This window comes from Mesoplodon mirus (genome assembly GCF_964341445.2).
Source record: "Mesoplodon mirus genome assembly, chromosome: 9".
In the NCBI taxonomy this organism is placed as follows: Eukaryota; Metazoa; Chordata; class Mammalia; order Artiodactyla; family Ziphiidae; genus Mesoplodon; species Mesoplodon mirus.
The window spans coordinates 38,965,420-38,991,966 of NC_138985.1; the positions used below are offsets into that span (position 1 = coordinate 38,965,420).

A 26,547-nucleotide genomic window follows, 5' to 3' on the forward strand; every position below is an offset into this window, starting at 1 on the left:
CACCGCTAAGCAATAAAGTCAAGATTCACACTCGGGTCTGACTTCAACATCTATACCACAACACTCTCCTGCCTCGTGGTGTTGGTTACCTATTATTTATGTACTCTTTTAAACATTGAATGATATATGCCATAACCACAGTGGGATGCAGAGATTACCACAAACTGGTAATAAAGTTAGATGCAATAAAATGCTGCTCTTGACAGTTATTTTTGAAAATTGGTCAAATGTATCCTTCTTCCAGTTCAGTAAAGACTCTGGAAACTGGTTGTAATAATTTTTCATTATAAAAAGACTGTTGCCGAAGTGTACTTTTTGAGCTGCAGAAGGGTAGTTCAGAGCATAGGCTCTGGAGCTGAGGCTTTCATTCTGACTCTACCATTTATTTGCTGTGTTTCCTTGGACACATTCCTTCACTTTTTTGGTTCTTGTCTAAAATGGGAATCAGTTGTAATAACTATACTGAAGCTTTGGCACTTGTGAACATTAAATGTGTTTAATATATGTAAAGCATTTAAATGACACATAAGCACTCAAAAAATGTTAGCTAAACTTGTCCAAATCCAGGCCCTTTTATATTTTCTTTTTTTTAAATAGACCTTATTTTGGGGGACAGTTTAAGATTCACAGCAAAATTGAGGGGAAGATACAGAGACTTCCCACACTGTCCCTGCCCTAAACATGAACATTATCAACATACCCCACCAGAGTCGTACATTTATTTGCAAATGATGAACCAACATTGACATATCATTAACAACCAAAGTCCGTGGGTTACATTAGGATTCACTATCTGTGTTGTACATTGTAGGGGTTTTGATAAATGTATAATGCCATGTATCTACCATTACAGCATTATACAAAATCATTTCGCTGCCTTAAAAAATCCTCTGTGCTCCACCTATTTCTCTTCCTCTGGCCTCAAACCCTGGCAACTACTGATCTTTTTACTATCTCCATAGTTTTGCCCTTTCCAGAAAGTCAGATAGTTGGAATCATTCAGTAGGTAGCCTTTTCAGATAGACTTCTTTCACTTAGTGGCATGCATTTAAGATTCCTCCATATCTTTTCATGGCTCGACAGCTCAATTCTTTTTAGCACTGAATAATACTCCATTGTATGGATGTACCACAGTTTATCCATTTACCTATTGAAGCACATCTTGGTTGCTTCTAAGTTTTGGCAATTACAATGAAGTTGGTATAAATATCTCTGTGCAGCTTTTTATGTGGAGGTAAGGTTTCAACTATTTGGGGTAAATATCAAGGAGCAATTAATGGATAACATGGTAAGAATATGCTTAGTTCTGTAAGAAACCACCAAACTGTCTTCCAAAGTGGTTGTACCACTCTGCATTCCCTCTATCAATCAGTGAGAGTTCCTATTGCTCCAAAGCGTCATCGGCCCTTGGTGTTGGCAGCGTTTGGGATTTTAGCACTTCTAACTGGTGTGTGATGGTATTTCGTTTTACACTCTCTTTTATGAAGTGCAACATTTGTGAGTGAGACAGTTACCCCGAAGAACAGATAATGTGGACTACTGGTGAAAACTGTGTACATTTGACTTAAAATCGAAACAAATATGTATCTAACTAAACCCATTTCAGTGTGTACTTTTCCCCCTTTCTTCAATGAATTAGTGTCACTTCCACGAAGTCTTCCAACTACGTTTTGTATTCAAAAGAAACCGGAGTTGCAAAAAAAAAATTTTTTAAGGCCAAAAGAGAGGAAAAGAAATCACTAAGCATTATCAACTTCATTAGTTAAGATCAATTCAAAACGTAGTATACACACTCTTGACGGCTTTCATTTGACCTTTACAACCGATGCTCACTACACTCCCATTGTGACAATGTAGTGTAAGTCTACGCATAGCTGCTGGATGCAAGTACATTTGTCAAATCTAATTTCTAAACTCCTCTCATCCCACTAGCAAAAGAAAAGCAGCGTACAATAAATCAATTTTATAAACAAGTGAAATGAATCCTAAGAAGAGTTGTAACAGGGTTCCGACCACTAAAATCTTCGGACCTCTTTGGGAGATTGGGATTGACATATACACACTACTTTATATAAAGAGCTACCTAACAAGAACCTACTGTATAGCCCAGGGAACTCTATTCCCGACTCTGTAATGACCTATATGGGAACAGACTCCAAAAAAGAGTGGATATATGTACATGTATAATTGACTCGCTGTACAGCAGAAACTAACACAACACTGTAAATCAACTATACTCCAGTAAAAAAAAATTAATTAAAAAAATTTTCAGGACTCTTTCAAAACAAAAATCTCTGCAGGAGTCTCTGGAAGCTTAAAGACTCTGGGGGCGGGGCCGAGTATTGGTCTTCCCTGAAAGCTCCCCAGGCTAGCTGAAGAGCAACCACTTTAGAAAAGCCGTGCTTTATAAGGCGTACCGTGCACGACAGAAGAGCATATTCACACAGGATACATTTCACCAAGAACTGCATCATACGCCCAACGGGTAACACCTCTACGCGCCTACGGCAAGGCAGACCAAGTCAGAAGGGCCAGACATACAATTCCCGGTTATCGTCTACACCCAGACCCCGCTTTCTAACAGTTCCACACGCGAGGCTCCCTCCGCTCCGAGGCCCAGATTACGAAAGTCGGCTGGCGAGGCCCAACTGTCGCCGAGCCAGGAAAACCACAGTTGCGCCAAAGAAAGAAGGTCCTCCTTCATGGCATCAGTCAGTACCTATTTCCTTGTAGGAGGAGGAGAAAAGAGCAGACAACGAACAACTCCCACTCAGACGGGGCTCGAAGCTCAAATAACCAGGGACCTTTTTTCGCGCTCCGACTTGGCCGGAAGTGACGCCACGGCCAGCGCACAGGGCCGCCCCCAGGGAGAGGAGGCCGGGCGGGGGAGCGCGCGGGGGCTGGGGGCGGGGCGCGGCCGTAGCTCCGTTTCCGGTGGCTTGTCGCGCTCGCTCACTCCAGCTGCAGCCACTCTTGCCCGTGGCTGCTTCCTCCATCCTGGTATTTTTTGGAGCCTCCATCCTGGTTCTTCCAAAGTGCCCGGACCCAAAACAGGAAGTAAGTGCGATGGAAGCTTCAGGTCCCAGGCGCCGCTAGGGCCGCTCCGCCCAGTGGAGCCTGTCCGGCCCCCTTGCTGCCCGCCTGCTCTCGCCGGCCGGCGCCAGCTGCCGGCGCTCGGGCACCGCGGGCGGGGTGGGAGCTGGGCCTTCATGACGCTGAAGCTGCAGACCCCGCACGCTCACGCCAGGGCCTCCCTCTCGGGGCCGGGCCTGCGGCGGTGGCGTGGGCAGCAGAGCAGGATAGCGAGCGGCCGCCGAGGCACAGCTAGCGATCCGGCGGGGGCGGAAAATGGCGGCGGCTTCGGAGGAGCTAAATGGCGCCGGGACCCCTGGGGGTGGGGTGGGGTGGGCCGGGAGCTTGGCGAGAGAATCGGGCCCGGGAACCCCGAGAGTAAGGAAGCCTTCCTTGCTTTTTCGTAGGGTTTCTTTTTTACGTTTTTGTTACCTTTTCGGTTTTATTTGGTACTGTGAAGGAGAGGTGAGCTTGGATGGGATCGAGAGAGTTGGGGCTTGTCTCGCGCCACCCCACCGCACCCCCTATTTTTTCCTCTTACCTTTTCGCCTCTTCGACTCTTCTCCCACCTTTTGGGGTTCATTCTCGCTCAGCTGTCCATGGCCTAAGCGGAAGGGATCGGGGTTGCTGGCCGAACCATCTCTGTCAGCCTGAGTCTCTTAAAAGGGAAAGATAGGAGCTGAAGTGCGGGGAGACAGACCTAACCCGGCAGAGAACGGGAAAATGAGCCTGCAAGATAGGGATTGTCGTATTTTGACGAGTTCCGAGGAAGTTTTTAAATTTTTTATTTTCTTCGTCCTTTAAAATAGACTTTGAGAATCTTTAGGGAGTCTGTGGCATAGGTTTGAGGGTAGAAGTGGCCAATTCTATGCAGTTGAATGGTACAGCATGTGTTTTTAGAATAAAAATAATTCGGTGTAGATAAGGAGAGGTGATAAATCTGTGAACTGTAAAAGTCAGGGCTCCCTTTCCCTGATTGAATTTGGAAATTCACATTCAATGGTTATTTTCTCGTAACTTGATTCATCGTTGTGCACCTTCTTTATGACCGTAGGTGAGGCTGCTTGTTGGGACATTTGACAAAAAGCGTATTCTGTAGGATTACTTCCTAATGTTCAGTATTTTAAACTTACAGTAATACCGTTTGGAAGTATTTTATCTTTTACGGATTTTACCTTTATTTTGATTTCCCGAAGACAACCATTTATAGCTTTTAAGCTCCAATTCAAGTAAGACATTCTTGCATTGTGTTGAAAGTTTTACAGGCAGAAAAACTATTTTTCAGGGAAGGATTTTCATATTTTTCCATTACTTCAGATTTTTTTTCTTTGAGCTGCTGTTAAACTTGTGTTTCAAATAACTTTGAGTGTCACTGCATTGTTTTCTATTTATTTATTTAGTAATTTGAATAATTTACCAGCATTTAAACGTTTAAAGACCGTGCTGTTAATACACCAAAAACTTACCTTTTTACTGTGATGCTGTAGTGCTGGTAAGATACATTTATTAGGTTAAGATTTAGAGACTTAGATAAGGTTCAGGAAGAAATTAAGTTTATGTTCCTTACCGTTACAAAAATTGTCACTCTGTTTGACTAAAATTTGGTGTGAGAATAAAGTTTTTTTCCCTTCATTCACAAGGGACAAAAACTATCCTGATCATTTCTGGGGGGAAAATTACGTGTTATGAAGAAAAAATATTTCATGTTTTATGATAATCTTATTTTAACTCCCATATACTAAGTAAGTACTTTATGTGCCACCAAACAAGCTAATTTTTTTTTTTTTTTTTTTTTACTATTTTAGTTGATAGGCTCACCCCAAAATATGCTTTTGGGGACTGATCTAGAACCTGCATATTCTCCGTGAATCTATTTAATTGATTGCAGTTGAGCTAGATGGTGGAGCCAAAATGCTATTGCCCTGTCTTCATCAACAGTTAATCAGTAAGTACTGGGCATTGCATACGTATATAGAACTTTAAGTCCACACTTTGAGCAGTTACATGAATAAATATATGCTATATAAACATTTTTCTCTGGGTGTTCAGGTTTTAGAAGTATTTTGAGGGGAAGCAGTCACGGGAAATGGTTACTGGTAGAGAATTATACCCCAAAAGAAGGTAGTTGTCTTATTTAGTTTTGTTTTTTTTTCCCCCAAGTTCTCTTCTTTTTACAGGCTTTTTTTAAGATGTAGAAAAGTTACCTCGTTTCACCCCAAGGCAGAGGGAGAGATAAGTGTATTTGTAAGGTTAGCTAGATGTTACTAGTTAATATTGAAATAAAAACAAAACTAGTCCTTACTTTTCCACATAATATTTATCTTTCTGCTCACTTATTTATCTCTCCAACAACTACAGACCCTAATTGTTTTTGTTTTTGTTTTGCGGTATGTCGGCCCCTCACTGCTGTGGCCTCTCCCATTGCGGAGCACAGGCTCCGGACGCGCAGGCTCAGCGGCCATGGCTCACGGGCCCAGCCGCTCCGCGGCACGTGGGATCTTCCCGGACCGGGGCACGAACCCGTGTCCCCTGCATCGGCAGGCGGACTCTCAACCACTGCGCCACCAGGGAAGCCCCAGACCCTAATTTTTATTAATGTTGTAAGAAACTTGTATGTCCTGAAAATAACATCTCATTATTTTAAACAGTTGTTGTTTTCATGCTCCATTAAGAACATTGACTTAAGTTAACACTTGTGAGGATGAGTAAGATAATGTGAAACAAGTGTCCCTAGGAATTTACAGCCTGGCACATAGATGTTAAAATATTGAGTGGGGGGGGGGACTGTGTTTTGTTGTAAAGACATCAAAACTTTGAAAAGATTAGGAAGAGTTCCAGTTTTTTAATATCTCATATAGAAGCTGCCTACTTAACACTGAGTTGTTAACCTGCCTTGTCAAAATGGAGTTTTCTTTTTTAATTGTTTTCTCTTACCACCATCATTTTTAGCACCTTTTTTTCCCCCTCATATAAAAGGATTCTTTAGGAATTGGTATGTTTCTAAATGCTTTGCAAATTCAGCTCCAAAGCCTTTTCTGTCCTTAAGTGCTACGCAGTGACCTGAGAAAGTGATAAACCTATTGCCAAGGGCATTAAATATAAAATACAGAGAGTTATCAAATAGATGTGGTATTTTCTTTCATATTATTTCTCCCCTTCACTTTTTTTCCTTTTGTGAAGAGGATGCTTGTAATAGAAATCACAAGTAGGCTTTGTTTTTGTTTTGATTCCGTAAAGGTAAATGATAAACTTAAATAAAAGAAGACACCTATCATGTCTCTTTTTTCACGTTTATAGAAAGATCCCATTCCACGAATGAATACCAGAAAGAAGTAGTCATGAAAAAGCACACTGGAGAGCTCTTTATGAACACTTTAATTGTCTTTTTGTTTGGCGGGGGGGTGGGGTGGGGTGGGGTGTGTGTGTGTGTGTTAACCTTATGCCATTTTTTTTAGCTGTCATTTTAGTTGTGTGCACTGTGTTGTCAAGCCCTTCTTCCAAGTAATCGGTTGTCAAAACTAATCTTTTTGACTATCAGGTGTTAGGCAGCAAAAAAATGCTCTTTAGTTTTATTTACTGTCTGTGTATTTTAGTATCTGTTGCAGAAGTGCAGTTTAAAAATCGGCGTCAGTGTATATGAGAACTATAGTGATAATGTATTCCCTTTAAAGAGCTTCTGATGATGCCTTGCTTAAAGGGCTCAGTTTTCAATGGCTGAAATCTTAAAATGTAGCCAAATACACATTGCATAGCTCTTAAATCATGCACCGGGTAAAAGACAACATTTTTGTTTTTTAATATGGTTGTATTGCCAAACCAGGTATGAAATGCTGTACCTTGAAATGAATCATACTACCAAGTAATTTTTTTTACTATTATAGTGTCATTGTTTTCAGTAGTTGGTAATTGAAATCAACATCTTAAACAATTAAAGCCTATTATAATAAACCCTGTTAATATCTTTATTGACTTTTTGTGTGTGTGTGTGGTATGCGGGCCTCTCACTGTTGTGGCCTCTCCCGTTGCGGAGCACAGGCTCCAGATGCGCAGGCTCAGCGGCCATGGCTCACGGGCCCAGCCGCGCCGCGGCATGTGGGATCCTCCCGGACCGGGGCACGAACCCGTGTCCCCTGCATCGGCAGGCGGACTCTCAACCACTGCGCCACCAGGGAAGCCCCTTATTGACGTTTTATGGTATACAGTCATATTATCTTAAAACCAAGTCATAATGAACATAGTTAGGTACCTTAATTCAGTATGCTTGTATGTTCATTTATAGTTCTCTTTCTCAAACTTTTCCACAAAGTATACAGAAGAACAAATCCCCAGGGGCCTGGGACCATAGTCCAAAGCATTCAACCTCAACTGTGAAGTGACCCCATTCCTATATTTAATAAAATCAATATTTAAGATGTATGTGGCTTTGTCTGTTTCCTGATATCCCTCTATGTCCCCATGTTCAGGATATAGGAATTTCTTTTTCTTTTTATTAACTTTCGTTATTTTTACTTTTAAAAAATATATTTATTTTTGGCTACATTGGGTCTTTGTTGCTGCACACGGGCTTTCTCTAGTTGTGGCAAGCGGGGGCTGCTCTTCCTTGCGGTGCGCGGGCTTCTCACTGCGGTGGCTTCTCTTGTTGAGGAGCACGGGCTCTAGGCACGCAGGCTTCAGTAGTTGTAGCACATGGGCTTAGTTGCTCCGTGGCATGTGGGATCTTCCCAGACCAGGAATTGAACCCGTGTCCCCTACATTGGCAGGCGATTCTCAACCACTGCACCACCAGGGAAGTCAAGGAATTTGTTACCTATTCTCTTCCACTAAGACTTTCTATTTAGCAGAGTTTTCATTCTTTCAAAATAAAAATATTTCAAAACATATCTTTCAGATTTTTTATTGTATGTTACTAAGCAAATCCCCTTATAAGCATTTCCTAAGGCGTTAGTTACGTACCACCTAAGGTATGATAGTGGCCAATATGGAGTCTACAATAGCAAGACCTTGAAAACAAAAATGTTCAGTAATAGTCTAATGGTTAGATAAGTTTAGGTACCATGTACCCATTTAAAGTGCTATGGAAGAATAACTAGTAATATCGGAAAATGCTCCCAATAAAGTTAAGTGCAAAAAAAAAAGTTATGAAAGATGTGACAGTATGATCGCAGTATCATAAAAACAAAAATAGGTATGTTGATATATGGCTGAAAGGTTTGGAAGATTATCACCAAAAAAAAAGGAAAATGAGTAGTTTTCTTGTTATATTGGGGCAGGAAAAAAGATACCTGAAAACTAAATGTGTCCTTACTGCCTTATTAGTTGAATTATGCCAAAAACTGCGTCAGCTAGTGTTTCTCAATCTTTGCCTCATCCAATAAAATTCTGGTGCTTTATGTTCTGTAGCTTGCTTGATTTCCCCTTATAAAACTATTTTATAATGCTGAATGTTTTTCACACCATGTAGTCTCATCCCATCTTGCAATGAAGAATCACATCTTCAAGCATCAAGGGTCAGCAAGTGTTAGCTCTGAGCTTCTCATGATCTCTAATAATAGAATCTACCCTTCCCCGTTTGTACTAGTCCTGTGCTTGGGAACCAGTAAACATTTATCTACAGAAACTAGTCCCAAAACCAGGAAGAAATGCCACTTTTCTTGGTTTGATCTAGTTTTTAGAAGATTATGACACTTGGTTGCCTGATAAACCAGGACAATTATGTAGACTCAATTGATGGAAATACCAGTTTAAGATAATCTAATGAATAAAAACTTTACATCAGTACTGGAATGGAGTAGAATAAAGGATTCTTGTCTTTAAAGTCTATGTTAAGTAACAGATCCAAGAGTAGTAGGTTTTTGGGTTCTACATTGAGTAGGGTCATCTTGTTCATTGGGAGCTATAAATGTAAACAAATATGTTTCTCATTTAAATGTGAGTATAATAACTGTTCTGTACCACATTCCAGGTATTCTTTTCTTGATTTTACTAAGGTATTATTAAGATATCCACCAAATGATGGAAACGTGCCAGAATGCCATTTCACCAATTAAAATGGCTGTTAAAAATTTTTCCTTTCATGTTCTCACTTCTAGTTGGTTAAAAAAAAGTAGTGCATATGGTATAACCCATTTGAGAGAAAGAAAGGAAGATTTAAATAGGCTGATGGTGGACTTCCCTGGTGGTCCAGTCATTAAGATTCTGCGCTTCCAGTGCAGGAGCCGCAGGTTGATCCCTGGTAGGGTAACTAAGATCCCACATGCCTCGTGGTGTGGCCCAAATAAATATGTAGATTGTCTTTTTTTAAAAATGTTTTTAAAAAAATAGGCTGATGGTGTGTATTTATTTGCCCCAAAGGGAACCAAAATTTTGATGTTAGAATTGGAGATCTGATATATTTCCCTATTAAACCAAATGGGGAACGGGTTTGAAGTTAAGCATAGTTTCACGTATAATGATGAATTACAGTACAAGGCCCTAAATTACTCAACTTTGTACCTTACTATCGTACGTTGATTTATTTACCAACATTTTTCAGTTACTCTAATAGTCATATTAAAATACAGATGTACTCTTCCTATAACTAACAGCTGTCTTGACTCTACCATAGATCTTCTCACTCTGCTTACTTTGAGAGCTAAACCTTGTAAAAGACCTGTTTTGTATTACCTTCCGTACTTCCAATTCTCTGTATTCCAGTAGGTCAACAGTATTCTACTTATTGCCAAATCAAGTAGTCACTTCTCCATCTTATCCTGTCAGCAGTATTTAACAGTCACCTACTTAATGCTCCTTGAAAAACACTCTCAAGCCTTTTAAGTAACATCTCTTAGTTTTCCTCCTGTATCCCTGGCTGGTCCTTCTCAGTCTCCTCTCCTTGTTTGTGCATTGCTTGACTTCTGCTTCAGAACTCTAGGCTGTCTTCTCTAACTTCTCTAGGTGATCTTATCTTTAAAAACAATTTGCATTGCTACTAACTCAAATTTACAGGTCTCATCCCTGCCCGTTGAATTCCAGCTTCCAACTATAAACTTGACACCTTCATTTGGGTGCCGTATATCTTAACTTGTTAATATTAACAGTAATAAAAATATTTAATAAATATCTTCTAGTGCCCCAAAACTCAGTCAGTTATTCAAGCCAAGTCTAGGAATCATCTTGAAATAGCTCCTCATCTCTTAATCTACTTTCAGCAAATCCTGTCAACACTACCTCCAGAATAAATCCTCTGTCCACGCTCCTTTCTTTGATCTCTGCCACCTATTCCAAATGACTATCATCTCTTGGACAGCTGCTTGTTTCATGACTTACTCCCTTATCCATTCTCCATATTGCAGTCTGAATGATCTTTTCAAAATGTAAATCATATTTCCCAATTTAAAACAGTCCAAGGATTTATAAGCCCTTGTGAGATGTGCTCCTGTCTTTTTCTCCAGCCTTAAATTCAGCTACTCTCCCTCTTGCTCGGAAGCCTCTGCCATAGTGGCTTTCTTTTTTAATCCCCTCCTGCCAGGCCAAATCAGGTCCCACCTTGGGGACTATGCTGTTAATCTGTTGGCTGGCTTACAGTACTTGCTGTTGAAGAAATGTAAAGTAGCCATTAGGGTAAGCTTCCCTATTTGTAGTATGGTTCTATTTCTATAAAAAGTGTATGTAGCAGGAGGAATATATTGACATATATGAGTAAAATAACTGGAAGGAGGCATGAGAAACTGACAGCATTGTTTACCTCCAGGCAGGGGGTCTAGGGAACTAGAGTGGAAAGTAGACTTCACCTTTACCTTTTGAATTTTGAACCATGTAAATGTGTTACCTTAAAAAGTAAATTGAAAATAAAATTAGGTGAGTTTCTTAAATATTAATAAATCCAGACTCTGTCGCTGTAAGTACAAGTGGGGAAAAACCCCAGGAAGGTAAGTCAAGAGCTTATCTTTGGGGGTTAAAAAAAAGTAGCCACTATATCCCAGTGCCTAGAGAGTCCCTGTCACATTGTACATGTGATATATATTTGTTGATTGAACAGATGTGCTAGTTAATTTGCAAAGCAGTGTAGAAGCATTTACTCATCTCTAACATGAATTATCAGACTTTTAAAAATGAACCTAGATTCCTGATTTAAAGCTAGTACACTGCATGGGATCAACCTCTAACCCCAGTACAGGTTATCAAGAATGAAATACTCTCATCTAGTTATTTCAGACTCCTTTTTCCTTGTACTTACCTTGTATCTTACCTTAAGATACCCTTCCTTGTATCTTACCATATCTTCTCAAATCCACCTTTATTTTCTCTTTTTCCCGAAGTTTTAGATTAATTTAGGTCCTAAGATGACAGTCATTAAATTGCTAGACCAGTAACCATTTTGTACCTATCAAATGAGGAGTTGTGCTGGGGTTTTTTTTTTTTTTTTTTTTTCCTTTGTTGTTTCTTTTTAAATAAAAATACTAGTGGCAAGGTATTTTTATTTACTACCAGGAGTAGAGTTTACACCTCAGTGGTTGGAATATAAATTTGTACATCCCTTCTGGAAAATAGACTGCAGCATGATTTAAGAGTTTATTTTGTTGTATTCTTTGATCTAATACTTTTCAGTAATTAATATTGTTTAAGGAAATAGTGTATGAATGTTTCAGTGTTTTACGGAAATGAAAAATTGGGAAGAACGTAAATGTCCAGTTATAGGCTATTTGTTGGATAATGTCATGTTTTTTATGCAGTGGAAGTTTTAAACGATACAGAAAACTTCAGTTAAATACCTAGGTTGGTTTCCTTCACATTTTTCAATGTGAATGAACTCTAAAATGCAGTATATAAAATTGCTTCTACAGTGTAGTCTCATACACAAACACACACAAATCAACAAGAGTGAAGTAATGATTTTGGCAAGTTTATGGGTGGTTTTAACTTCTTTTTTCTTTTTTTAACATTTAATTTCTCCATCTTCTACAGTAAGTATTACTTTACAAACCAGCTTTTAAACTTTTTAATGGATTCTGAAGTGAGAGCAACAGGAAATCTATTAACTGACTGGATGTTTCTCTAGCAGGATCTGTACCTTTTGCACTACAGACTTATTTATATATAGCAGTTCTCAAAGATACCCATCCTAGAGAGGAGTTCTAATTAGAATACTGCAAAAATGAGAATTTTAATCATTGTTTTTTGCTGAAACATCCCCTTGAACCTTAAATCTTGCTGTGCTTTTTAATTTTCGGTTGATCCTTTGGGATGAAGATGAGAAGTTTCTTGAAAGAAACCTTTAAAAATCAAATCATTTCAGATTTTGTAAGTTTCACAATACATTCAAAAGCTTTCTTGTAATTTATGTTTTCTGGCCTGATTGTTTAGGATTCCTTTTTTCCCACAGATCCCTGGGCAGAGTTGTTAACAGATATTATGTAGTTTCTAATGCTTTAAGATGAAATATGGTACTACATTTAAAGAGAGATGTTAATTGTTATAAAGAAAAATATAGTTACTGGTAATATTTGTGGTATTGTTGGTTGGTATATACCCTAGGTCATGTTACATGTACCCAGGTCTACAGTTCATAGAACCACTGGTGTAATTCAACCTATTTTTTCTGAGAAAATTTGACTGCCTGTTGAGGGGCAACTTGGGCTGAGAAACTGCCTATAAACTGACTTAGTAGGCATAGGATCCCATCATTTCTTCCCTTCATTGGAGAATTCTTTCAGAGGCTGATTTCCAAAAGGTCTACTTACGGAAGAATTCTGGTATTGTCCTTCCTCTTCTAGTTGAGACATCACAGAGGCTTGAGGCTAGATTGTCATCAACATACTGCTAACACACAGTTGTTTGTTCTCAGTAAGCCTTAGTGTATAATGCTGTTACTTTTTCAGAGTGTTGCAGAGGTAGGAACATGGAGGAGAAACAATCTGGATAACATGAAAGTGATGCTGGTGGCCAAGGGAAGGCAACTCGATTCTGTGGGAAGGGCTATAGCTGATCCATCTGTTTTCTAGGTAAGCATTCCTTTGTTCCAGGGACCTTACCTCATGATTTGCAAATTTTAGTCATAACTAAATCATGACCTCCACTTATCTTTAATTGGGGAATGGCATCTTTACCATTGTAAAATGAATGATGTCCTTTTAAAACAGTAATTTGTACAGTAGAACTTGAGTGAATCAGTAGATCTTCACCATGTAAATGTTAATAGTTCTTAAGTTTTTCTGCTAAGGGAAAATGCATTTGTGTAAATGGCAAATATATGTACAGACTAACATCTTGTATATAGCAACCAAATAAATATTGAATGATTAATACACATCAAGGCTTATGTCCTCTGTATTATTTAGTTGGTAAAAAAGTATGTGGACAAGACCAAAATAGAGTATTGAGGCAAGAACTTCATTGAACATTACAAGGTAAACCCGAAGACTTCAATCAGGCCATTGATTACAATATAGGGCATTTCCCCCTGTCAGCCATGAGATACTGTATTCAAAGTGCTGCTTATTCAGTCTGTCTGAACAAAAGGGAAATAATATATGTGTAAAATAACAGGTAAAGGCACTTTAAGCAAAATCCAGTTCTCTATTTCAAAAGAAGACCTAGATCCATGTCTATTAGGAAAACAGTTTGGTCAATGACAAATATATGTACTTGTTCAATATGAAGAAAACAGCAGGAAGAATTATTTAGTGTTCCTGTTTTTCAGATAATAATAGAGCTTAAATACTTGCAAATAGTGTTTTAGAGAAGTAATTCTTAGATTAAGAGAAAAGTTGTGATGGGTCTTCTGGTAAAGAATCAGAAGGTAAACACCTATTTGAATATATCACAAAGCTGCCAATAAAAAATAACTAAAAAGTGGTGTGAGTTTTTGCTGATATGACAGACAACTTGGAACAGGTAGTCTTTCATTGGATGTGATAAAAACAACTCTTAAAATAGTGAGTGCTGTAGGTTTTTAATTAATCATCGCATTTAGATTCTTGCAGATTATTACAGCTAATTCTAAATAATTGGTATAAACTTTTTTTTTTCTTTTTGCGGTACGCGGGCCTCTCACTGTTGTGGCCTCTTCCATTGTGGAGCACAGGCTCCGGACATGCAGGCTCAGCAGCCATGGCTCACAGGCCCAGCCGCTCCGCGGCATGTGGGATCCCCCCGGACCGGGGCACGAACCCGTGTCCCCTGCATCCGCAGGCGGACTCTCAACCACTGCGCCACCAGGGAAGCCCCTATACTTTTGAAAAAAAGTTTTGAAACCTGAAACATCATTGCAATTTCACATAAAGAATACTACAGGCAGATACAAATTGGGGGGGGGGGCGGGATTCTGTTGGCTACTTTATGTTCATACTTGGAAATAATTTTTTAAACCCTAATCTGAAACCTGTTCTTACACAGATTTGAGTATGAGCACAGTTGAAGAGGATTCTGACACAGTAACAGTAGAAACTGTGAACTCTGTGACTTTGACTCGGGACGCAGACGGGAACCTCATTCTTCACTGCCCTCAGAATGGTAGGAGAACCTGCTGACATAATTGTATTGAGTTGGCCAAAACATTCGAGTTTTTCCGTAAGATGTTATGGAAAAACCCAAATGAACGAACTTTTTGGAAGTTTTTTTTAATTCACTCACAGTATAGGAAGTTGTTTTTTTTTTTTTAATAAGCTTCCCATGGTTTTTAAGAATATAGTTCAAGTTCTTTAATTTGGTACATAGGCCTCCCATCATCTCAGCTTTCCTTGCAGCTTCATTTCCTGCCACATTTCATGTAGCGGTATTCCAGCAGTTCACAGCTATTTTTATATTCCTAACATACTTAAGCTTCTCAGACCTCAGTATGACTGCATGTATTACTCCTACTGCCAGTTAATAATCATTTCCCCCTGCCTTCTGTTTCTTTTTGAAAGTTTAAGACACCTTTTCTAGAAACCCTTCACCTCCAGTCTAAATTAAACACCTGTGTGCTCATATAACAGCCTCTTCCTTCCACCTTCATAGTTCTTATTACACCATTTTGAAATTGTTAGTTTAGTCACCTCCTGCACTGTACTATGAGCTCCTTGACAGTCAGGGTATCTCTTATTGTTTTGTTTCTCAAACTTAGGTAATGGTAGGCATTCAGTGAATGTTGTGAGTGAATTAAATAACCGACCCTTGTCTTTACGTGTGAAATATTTGGAAAGCCAGGTAGTCAACAGCACAAAAGTGTGATGTTTTAAAAAGTGGCACCTTTGTTCATAGTTCCTTGTCATAAAAATAAGAGCTGAGGTGCTGCAGTAAGCGTAGAGAGGACAGTGAGTCTCACTTGCATGACTGGCTTTAGTTGACATAGCAAATCAGTAAGAAGATTATTTTACAGTCATTACTTGTTGAAGATTTTGTTTTCTCCTTGTTGGTTTGAAGATTTTGAGATTTTTGTTTTTGTTTTGTTTCATTAGAAGCTGATGAGATAGACTCAGAAGATAGTATTGAACCTCCACATAAAAGGCTTTGTCTGTCTTCTGAGGATGATCAAAGTATTGATGATTCCACTCCTTGCATATCAGTTGTTGCACTTCCACGTAAGTCACTGAGTATTAACATAGTTTCCTTCTGAATCCAAATTTAGATTCCAAGAGATTAAATTGGCATTTCAAGGTAGACTTGGACCCATTATTTTTCTCCTCTTAGTACAAAAAACCTCCTTTTAACCAGCACTTAATGAGTGCTTATTTATGTGCCAGGCATGGCTCTGAATACTTTTACATATATTGCCTAGTTTAGTTTAATCTCTCAACCTTTTTTTTAATTGCCCCCCACTCCCGAGAGCCTTTTTAGACCATTTTTTCATCATCATGCTCTCCCCCATGAAATTGTAATACCACAAATATACAGTTGTTGTTTTTAATGTACTATATATATATATATATATATGTCCTTGCTTTCTTAATAAAGAGAATAAGATCTTTTCACCTTCTCCCAAGAAGCATATTCACCCTCATTGAGAAAACACTCTCTAGAGTGTTCCCTGTGTTATAAATGAGAAAACTAAGGTATAGAGAGGTGTAATAACTTGTCTAAGGTCATACCCAGGCATTCTGGTTCTTGTAGTTTATGTTCTTTTCATGTGGTATATGGCTAAATGGAAGTTAGACCGAAGCCTAATAAGTTTATTCTCACTAAGAAAGTTCTTAAGGGACTTCCCTGGCGACCCCGTGGTTAAGACTCTGTGTTTCCACTGCAGGGGGCATGGGTTCGATCCCTGGTCGGCGAAACTAAGATCCCGCATGCCGCATAGTGTGGCCAGAAAAAAAAAAAAAAAAAAAGCAAAACAAAGAAAGTTCTTAAACTGTTTATATTCCAAGATCATTTAGAGTAGACTGGATTTTAAGAAGATGTAGTATTTTGAGTGGAATACTGTTGGTGAAAGACTACAACCCACCAACTGTAATGTTAAATTATTTCTGGTTTGTTTAGCAAAGAATATGGAATCTTGTTGAACTGTGGTGGCCCTCCAAAGCTGGAGTAGATCAGCCATAAAAAGAAACGAAATTGAGCTATTTGTAATGAGGTGGATAGACCTAGAGTCTGTCATACAGAGTGAAGTAAGTCAGAAAGAGAAAGACAAATACCATAGGCTAACACACATATATGGAATTTAAGAAAAAAAAATGTCATGAAGAACCTAGGGGGAAAACAGGAATAAAGGCACAGACCTACTTGAGAATGGACTTGAGGATATGGGGAGGGGGAAGGATAAGCTGTCACAAAGTGAGAGAGAGGCATGGACATATATACACTACCAAACGTAAGGTAGATAGATAGTGGGAAGCAGCAGCATAGCACAGGGAGATCAGCTCTGGTGCTTTGTGACCACCTAGAGGGGTGGGATAGGGAGGGTGGGAGGGAGGGAGCCGCAAGAGGGAAGGGATATGGGGACAGATGTATATGTATGACTGATTCACTTTGTTATAAAGCAGAAACTAATAAAAAAAAATTTATTTATTTTTTAAAAAAAACAAAGCTGGAGTAGATATCTTAGTCCTTGGCGATGGGGTTGGGGCACAGGGCTGTTGGGGGCACTCTCTGCACAAAGGAGGGTCTTGGCATATCCACAAACTTTTATTTTGCAGTCAGCATCAAGCAAGATCACATTGTCATCTAGTGGAAAGAAACTAAGACTAGGTTTTCATTGTGGAAACTCATGTCTTCATAAGCAGATATGTACTCTGTATTTGGAGTTAATTGCTTATTGAATTGAGCAGAAAAGAAACCATATTATATAAGTTTACTATGAGACTGTTGAGAAATGGTGTTAATGTTAATATTGCTAATATTGCTTCCACCTGTGGAATATACAAGCATAATATATTTCTAATTAAATGATCTCTCCTTCTAATGATAATTCATATGATTTTTAAAACTCTCTCCTAATTTGACTATTATTATGTTATGACTCAATTTTAGAACATGATTAGGCTATCTGTACAAATACAATCCTATGTAGACATTTTCTAAGCTAGAATTTTTTTAAATTCAGATATAACTGACATTAATATTATATTAGTTTCAGGTGTGCCTAATGATGTGGTATATGTATACCACATCATTATGTATATGTATATATTGCAAAATGTTCAGCACAATAAGTCTAGTAACATCCTTCACCACACAGTTATCAATACAATTTTTTTTCCTGTGAGAAGAACTTTTAAGATCTACTGTCGTAACAACTTTCAAATATACAGTACAGTATTATTAACTGTAGTCACCATGCTGAACAGTACATCCACAGGTTATAAAATAAAATAAAAATATTTAATTCAGCCAGGATTTTTGAGTGATTATTTTGATGTAAATTTTGACTGGTTAATTGATTTGGTTAGAGTGCCTTGAACATTATTGTAGGTTTGAACTACACGATATTTTGTTCTATTTTATGGTGTGTTGACATAAAAGCACATGAGCTATTTGATGTTGGGTCATAGCATCACCAAAGAGGACATTCTGGAGCCTAATTTACAATAAGACTGAATTTATGAAGAGTGGCTTGAAGTTCCCTGGATTTGTAAAAAGTATGTTGATAAAAATCAACTTAGGAAAGTTTCTACATTTAAAAAAAGTCACACAGGGCCTCCCTGGTGGCGCAGTGGTTGAGAGTCCGCCTGCCAATGCAGGGGACACCGGTTCGTGCCCCGGTCCGGGAAGATCCCACATGCCACAGAGTGGCTGGGCCTGTGAGCCATGGCCGCTGAGCCTGCACATCCGGAGCCTGTGCTCCGCAACGGGAGAGGCCACAACAGTGAGAGGCCTGCGTACTGCAAAAAAAAAAAAAAAAAAAAAAAAAAAAAACTCACACAGAAGCATGAAGTCCTATATCCATCACCATCATCTGGGACTGATTAAATGCACGAGTAATTTATGCTGGACTTCTTGGAGATGAATATTAGTTTTAATGATTTAACTTTAATATTCAGGTTTCCTTTACATGCTTTATAAAACTGATAAAAAGTTATCTGAGCCTTAAAAGTTCTCTTAACCCTCATGTTAATCAGTGCAGATAACTTACCACTTCTTTTTGCAATCATCTACACACATTTATTCCATTACCTATTCATTGTTAAAACTCTTGGTGATTATTGGTTTAGAGGATTGTTGGGGTTACTAAGCCTCTGATTCCTTTTGTTCTTCACACGGCCTCATTTGTCATTCCCATAGCACTCTTGCTATTGCATATTAACTGGAGTCTATTTGTAATTACTTCAGATTTTGTTTTCCTACCACTGATTCCTATCTTCCAGATTACTTCCTCTCATACTTTGGCGATCCTTTGCCCCACCGGGACCCATTGACCTTACCACTTTTAAATTATTCCTTCTTCACTTGTATCCTTGTTTCCTCCTTACCTAGTTTCAGTTTTCATTATAATCATTATAATCTTTGTCTTGCATTTATCCTCAGGTCCTTTTTTCCTCCCCTCACCTCATCATTCTTTGATGAAGCCACAACCCTGGTTCAATTTGTCTGCCTATTTATGTCTATACTGGTACAGCTAACTGAAAGAGATTGGAGAAAAACAGCACAAGTAAGCTGACCAGTCTCACTTTAAATTTATGATCATTAACTTGAAATGGGCTCTTAGTGTTGCCTGCCAGTCATGCCATACTTATCTAGTGTTCTTTCTCCCACTCTAAGATGACTGTTTAATACATTCTGAAATCTCCAATACTTCTTCCACCTTTTTCACTCTCAACTGATAGCCTTGCTTCCTCTTAGAAAATTTAAGTGGCCAGAAAATAATTTCTGTAAGTTTCCACTACCATAGATACACACTGACTTGTATCTATGTCCATATATTCTGTGTTTTCACCCAGTTAAGGCCAACCCTTCAGTGTACTAGACCCCACCCCTTTTGTCTACTCAAGGACATAGTTGTAGCAATTCTTTCCTTTCTCCTCTGAATCATCAATGTTGCATTCTCTATTGGATTATTCCCATCAACATTTACAAACATACTATAATTTCTTCTTCAAAACGTCCTGTTAGCCCACTGTGGGCTCCCATCCAGTTTCTCTCCTTCCCTTTAGAGCAGAGTTCCTTGGAAGAATTGCCTATCCTTGCCTCCGTTTCTTCTTCCTTTGTTCTGTAAACGCACTCCAGTGAGTCTTTCACCTCTATCACTACACCAGAACTGTTCTCCCCATGTCTCCAGACACTTTCTTTTTTCTTCTTCTTCTTTTCTTCTTTTTAGTTTTTTCCAGAGATCTTCTTGTTGCTAAATCTAATGGTGATTTTTTTAGTCTTTGTCTTACTTGATCTGCCGACAATTTTCAATAATTTTATCACTCCCTTCTCCCTGAAACATTTTGTCACTTGGCTTCCAGGGAAGACATTTCTCTAGTTTTCTCTCTGTCCACTCCTTCTTAGTCTCTTATGCTGACTAGTCGACATCTCCCCAACCTCTAAATGTGGAGTGCCCCAGGACTCAGTTCTTAGATTGCTTCGGTTTTCCATTTTTACTCACTCCCTAGAATTCATGGTTTTAAGTCCTGTCTCTGGTAATGACTCCCAGATTTTTTCCAGTCCAGACTTCTCTTGACTCTAGAGGTTTAGTGGCTATCTCAAACGAATATGTTTAAATCTGAGCACCTGAAACATCCTACATTTTTAAACTTGCTTCTTCTACAATCTTCCCCATCTCATTAATGGCAGGTACATTCTTCCAGTAGCTCAGATAAAAAACTTTAATTCCATCGTTGACTTTTCACTTTCATATTTGGTTTATCCGCACATCCTCTTGGCTCTACCATCAAAATGTATCCACAATTTGAACTACTTCTTATCACCCTCACTTGCCTTCACTCTAGTCCAAGCCACTGACCTCTCTTATCTAGATTATTGAATTCGCTTCTTCACTGATTTCCCTCCAGCCTGTGCTGCCCTTCAGGCTCTTTTCCCCTTAGCAGCCAGAGTGATCCTGTTACAATAAAACTCAGTTTATACCACTCCTCTACTCTGAATCTTCCAATGGTCAACCCACTGGAAGAGAGTTAAAGCCAAAGTCTTTACAGTGGTCTGTGAGTCCCCACACAGTATCTTGATTGGTCTGCTCTGGCCAGCTACACTGTCCTCCTTGCTGTTCCTATGAACAATCTAGGCAGGCCCTCATCTCAGAGCCTTTTTGCACTTGGCTTTCCATCTGCCTGAAGTGCTTTTCCTCAATATACCTGCATGATATATGATATATGATATATGGACTTTATGGGTAAAGTCCAAGTGTTGGTGACTTTTCCTGGCCTCCTATCTAAAATTCAAACACTCCCCCCCACTCCCAACACATTTCCTTTCGTGCTTTATTTTTTCTCCTTAATACTTCTCCAGCATAATTTCGTGTTCATTTTGTATCTTTCCCCCTAGGCTATAAGTGCCGTGAAGGCAGAATTTTTGTTTTTTTGTTTATTGTTGCCGAGAACAATGCCTGGCATGTATTAGGTGCACAGTAGATATTTGTTAAGCAAATATATGTATATGAATGTATACACACACACACACACACACACACACATATATATGTGTAGATATATTGGCAAGGAATATGTTAAGAAATTAGATGATCACATACTTGTTCCTTGGGTATATTTTTTAATAATTAGAAGCTGCCATTATTATTCTAGAGTTGAACTGTTCTTTTTCTTGAAGTTTCAGAAAATGATCAGAGCTTTGAGGTGACCATGACTGCAACCACAGAGGTGGCAGATGATGAGATTACTGAGGGAACTGTGACACAGATCCAGGTATAGTAAGTCTTTTTACTGGATACAAGAAGATTATCCTTTACACATACTTTAGGTGATAAAATGATGAGAATATATTCTGTCTGACAGAGGAGCAACCACAGAACAGAGGTTGGACTTATTCATTCAGATTTCCAGTCCCCACATATGTGAGTCTCAGAATTGTAAGCAACGATAGAATTTTAAAATTCATTCCCTGTAGAGTGGTTCACATCTGTTGAAGCAGATGATGCATGGGCATTCTTTATCCGCTTGGAGTGATCTCATTTGAGCTGTTAAATAACTTAAAATTTTATCTACCAGTTATATATGATACTGATTGGGATATAAAACTTTTTAAGATAAGTTTTACCCAGCAGTTATCTGTAGTGACAGATTTAGAACGGCTCCATGTATTCTCTGCCCTAATGTGAATGAAAGCTGGTTATTTCAAATAGATTTTAATTATAACAGTTGTAGTTAAGGTAGTTCCTTTTGGTGCCTGTAGGACTAGATACATTTTACTGCATGTTTAGAGGTTAAATAATAATTAGCCCTTTTTCCTACATGAACTTCTTTATTTGTCTCATGAGTTATTTCTGCCAAAAGTAATCAGAATTCTTTGCTGTCTTCAGTAACCAACAGCTTAAATATATTTTACTTGTAAGTTTATTTCTGGCTGATTGTTCTTTCTTTTTACTAGCTTGTCCTTTTGCTTCATCTCTTCATTTAATAAAATACTTCTAAGTAGACAGTAGACATTGTACCATTATTTTTTGTATGTGAAGCATCACAGTGACCCTTCAGTTAAGAAGTAAAGTTACAAGTTGATATGTAACATCAGGGACTAAGGACATCTCAGGTAGGTGTACTGTGAATGGTTTGCAGTGGGGAGCTTCAGAGTGGTTCCAGAATGACAGGATTTCCAGAGAAGCAAGTCTCCAAAATGCTTCAAACAGCTTTGAGCCAAGCTGGAGATCTCATAATCTACCGTTGGGTTTCAGTGGGAATTTGGACAGGATTTTTTTTCTAAACCCTCGGAAATAATAGGGCACATTCTTTCTTCAAAATGGGTCTTGTCAAATTCATTTCAGATTCAAAGACTATGTAGTCTCACTTCCATTCCATTTTTAGCACATTGAAAATAACTATATACATATGTGTGATTTGGTTTACAACCTAGTCATTATAAGATTGAGCAGTAGCAGTGCTAGTTAGACAAGTTATACGGTTTTGTGTGGATCATTTCCGAAGACTTAATGAATTACAATTTAATATTAACCTCTTGGTTTGTTATTACCATTTTTATGAATGAAATAATTAATAATTTCTAAATTTTTTAATAAGATTAATATTAGGTTGGGAGTGAAAGTCAGCACAGTTAAAAGTTCAGAAATAGTGTGCTTTTTGCTGGGCCCTTTTGTGTCAGTCTAGGTGTAGTTATTTCACGTAGTTTAGTAGCTAATGCCCCTTCCCTCATTCCACTGATGCGACGAGCTTGAAAAACAATTAGAAACTAAAAAAATTCCCAATGTATGTAGTACTTTGTGGTTGCAAGAGGTATTTAGTGAATGAAATACTTATTTTTAGATTTCTAAGCCTGTATGTGTTACAGATGGGAAATCCTATAACCAACTCAAAAAGGCTTCATTTAGAAAGCAACAGCATGCTAATAAAGCCTAAGTAACTTTAAAAGATTTATGTATAAAATAGCGAAAAATGGGGGTAAAATACTGTAAAACTTATTACTATTTACTAAAATACTTATTACTAAACTTATTACTAAGTATAGATAGATAGCCTTTCAGGTACCTAAGTCTCCTTCTATACTCACTTTTATTGACAGTGCTGAATATTACTACTAAAATTTAATAATTATTTACTTCATTTCACGGCTTTTCATGTTTAACATTATATGGTTTAAGTAATAATTGTAAGTCTTCTTCAGAAAAATTTGAGCCATAAGGCATTAAGTGTTTGCCCAAAGACAGCGATTAATTGGCATGACCGGTTTATTTGTGAGATTCATAGAGTGGGCTTTGCTGTATATTTACACTCACTTTGGAAAATGGTGATTTTATTCTTTTAACGAACTAATTAATATAAGAGATCATCTCAGGATATTTTTTACATTACATTTCTTAAAAGTAGGTATTATATGTATCAAGATCTTTTGATAGGTCTCTGTATTGCCCTTGATGAATAACTCCTGTGTCAAGTCTTACAGAATTGTGATCTTCATAATATAAGAGGCCTTCGATATCATCTGTCTAGTCTGTCTCAATTCTCAGCTTTATAAAGTCCTCTTAATCTTTAAAAGAAAAAGATCTAAAATGTATGATGCATAAATACAGGGTTATAAAACTTCTCATTTTTGTTCCAGTGATTTCTAGCTTTTGCCTATGGTCTTAGAAAACAACATTTTTATAAATACAAAATATTCATTACCACCAAATATAAAAATAAAGTAGGTGACAGTAGAGGCATGGCTTTTCTCCTCATTGTGCTTTGATTGTTCATGGACAGTTTCTCTGTTTTCGAAGGGAGATGGGTTTCATATCTTCTTGAAAGTAGAGATCCAGTTTCTGCCTACTCAAAAAACAGTTCAAACTTTGTTAGGACTTACCTCCGGAAAGTGGCATAGGTTAGTAGTTGATCCAATCCAGAGACAGAACTGGGTTGAGTGGTCACTAGGCATGTGACTCTCCCCTTATCCTGGTCTGCCTGTAATAGGTTTATACCTGATATGGTAGCACTGTTGCTTAATCTTCTTCACTTACACTATAGCTCTCTTTAGCCCAAGGCCAAGTCTCTTAAAAACAGCTTTGTTCCTGCAGAATTTGCTGGATTAGGTATGTCCTTAATTGAAAATGTACCTGGTGAGCTTCCCTGATGGCGCAGTGGTTGAGAATCCGCCTGCCAATGCAGGGGAAAGGGGTTCGAGCCCTGGTCCAGGAAGATCCCACATGCCGCGGAGCAACTAAGCCCGTGCACCACAACTACTGAGCCTGGGCTCTAGAGCCCACGAGCCACAACTACTGAGCCTGCCTGCCACAACTACTGAAGCCCGTGCGCCTAGAGCCCGTGCTTTGCAACAAGAGAAGCCACCGCAATGAGAATTCCACGCACCACAACGAAGAGTAGCCCCCGCTCGCCACAGCTAGAAAAATCCCGTGCACAGCAACGAAGACCCAGCGCAGCGAAATATAAATAAATAAAATACATAAATTTAAATTAAAAAAAAAAAGAAAATGTACCTGGTGATAGCTTCATGAATATACTGAAAGCCACTGAATTGTATACTTTAAAGGGTGAATTTTGTGATGTGTGAATTGTAGCTCAATAAAGCTTATTTTTTAACTACACATTTCTTGTACAGACTGTTTTACTGCAATAATGATAAAAAGTAGTACCATATAGTTCTTTGAAAGAAGGTACATGAAGGAGGGTAGGAATCAGCTCTAGAGGTTGGCTAAAACAAAGTTGTCAGTAAACAATAAGCAAATCATGATTTTGCAGTAACATCTTTTGAGTTAGCCTGTTAATCCTTTAGATTTAGCAACAGATTACATTACAGATGACTATATATTTAGGTAGCAAACTACCTGTGAGGGCATGAATAATCATGACATCAACCCCAGCATTTCCATTTTATTTTATATATGAGTTTGTTTTACATATATAAATATACAAATGGCTTTGAGTATCCTGTATTAATTTAAATGCTTAATGGAATCTTAGCCAATATCCTCTAAAATTCAAGCTGCTAGTACTGACTTACTTGCTTAATTGAAGGTCATATTTTGTTAATGCAGATAATTGTGTTTTCATACTATCTTATTAAAAGAACAAGAAAATATTTGTCTTTATAAATTCAATATAATTTTATTATATCTAAAACAAGTAGATTTCACATTATTAGAGTTTTATAGTGCTTAGCATTAAAAACAAAGATGAATCAGGTTGGGTATTAAATCAGGCTGCTACTTTTTTTTTCTCTTTTACCTTTTCAAGATTCTACAGAATGAGCAACTAGATGACATATCTCCCTTGGGTAATGAAGAGGTTTCAGCAGTTAGCCAAGCATGGTTTACAACTAAAGAAGATAAGGATTCTCTAACTAACAAAGGTAAGAGATACTGTGAATTTTAGTGTCCAGTGGAAAAAATGGACATAAAGAAGAGCTTGTAGTCATAAGGATTCTGAGTTGGGCCTTCATAATTATGGTTGAGTAGTTACAGTAATTGAGCCTTTCTAATTGAATTAAATTTGGCTCTGAGTGGGACCATGAAACCAATATTCAATTTTTCAAAGTTCTGCTACTAACTTTGGTCTGATAAGTGGCTTAGAGGTTTAAAGTAACAGTGTTTATAGTGCTGCTGTGCTCATAAGGATTGCTAGGAAGTTACTACAACAAAGTGGAGGTTGTGTATATGCCACTCTGAAGTAAGGAAAGGAAACAAAAAGTAAGTAAATTGATTGTTTTCAACCACTGTACAGTAAGTACTCATTAAGAATAAACTATTCACTTGGTATCCAATATATTATGTTTACCTTGTCCTAGAATCTTTTATACATGTTTTGTTGCCCATAAAATTTATTTTTCACTGGAGGAATTTTTCAGAAAGTTTTGAGGGTGATTTGGCTTTTTTATTTATAAGTCCTATACTGCTGAAAGGGTAAGAGATGTAACTAAGAGGAAGTAACATTTTTTATGAATCTTTTACTTATCATTATCTCTACTTAGTAGGGTCAAATGTATTCTTTCTTAAAAACCAGAGGTCACAAAAGCAACTTTACCTGGGGACTTTTCAGATTTCAGATGAGAGACATTAAATTAGCTACATTTTATTCCTCTCAAGGGATAATATTTTCTATAGCATTACTTGTTTTCTTTTAAAGGACATAAATGGAAGCAGGGGATGTGGTCCAAGGAAGAAATTGATATTTTGATGAACAATATTGAACGCTATTTGAAGGTATCTTATGGCATATTTTTTTGTTTCACTAATTTTTTTCATCGCCAATTGCAAAAAATATCAAAGCAGCATATTGTATATAGTACTTAGGAGCTTTTCAGTAATTATGTAATGGATGACTGGCTAATATGTTGTAGATTAATAATTCTCAGTTGTATGATTACAGTATACTTTTAAGCACATTTTGAATTCTCAGTTTAAAATAGCTTTATTGCTTTAGTTAATACCCTGAAGTTTAGGCAGAATTTTAATAGCCTCTCAGAATC

General features: G+C 38.0%; 1 protein-coding gene and 1 long non-coding RNA gene across 3 annotated transcripts in view; one reads left to right on the forward strand and one right to left on the reverse strand.

The window, feature by feature from the left end:
* The window catches only part of LOC309810708, a 71,515-nt gene extending 68,699 nt beyond the window's left edge, over positions 1-2,816 (reverse strand). Inside the window, exon 1 of the long non-coding RNA XR_014295047.1 lies at positions 2,720-2,816. This is a non-coding gene — a long non-coding RNA (uncharacterized lncRNA). The remainder of the gene's footprint in view (positions 1-2,719) is intronic.
* Positions 2,817-2,954: 138 nt separating this feature from the next.
* DMTF1 (cyclin D binding myb like transcription factor 1) overlaps positions 2,955-26,547 on the forward strand; it is a 44,540-nt gene continuing 20,947 nt past the window's right edge. Inside the window, exons 1-7 of one of the 2 annotated variants that reach the window (XM_082632909.1) lie at positions 2,955-3,057; positions 12,930-13,052; positions 14,446-14,562; positions 15,489-15,611; positions 21,229-21,323; positions 25,317-25,431; positions 26,205-26,281. In XM_082632909.1, coding sequence (XP_082489035.1) covers positions 14,454-14,562; positions 15,489-15,611; positions 21,229-21,323; positions 25,317-25,431; positions 26,205-26,281 — 519 coding nt within the window. In that variant the 5' untranslated portion in view covers positions 2,955-3,057; positions 12,930-13,052; positions 14,446-14,453. Of the gene's footprint in view, positions 3,058-12,929; positions 13,053-14,445; positions 14,563-15,488; positions 15,612-21,228; positions 21,324-25,316; positions 25,432-26,204; positions 26,282-26,547 lie in introns of those variants that run through there. The other variant, XM_082632910.1, reaches the window with a different exon arrangement.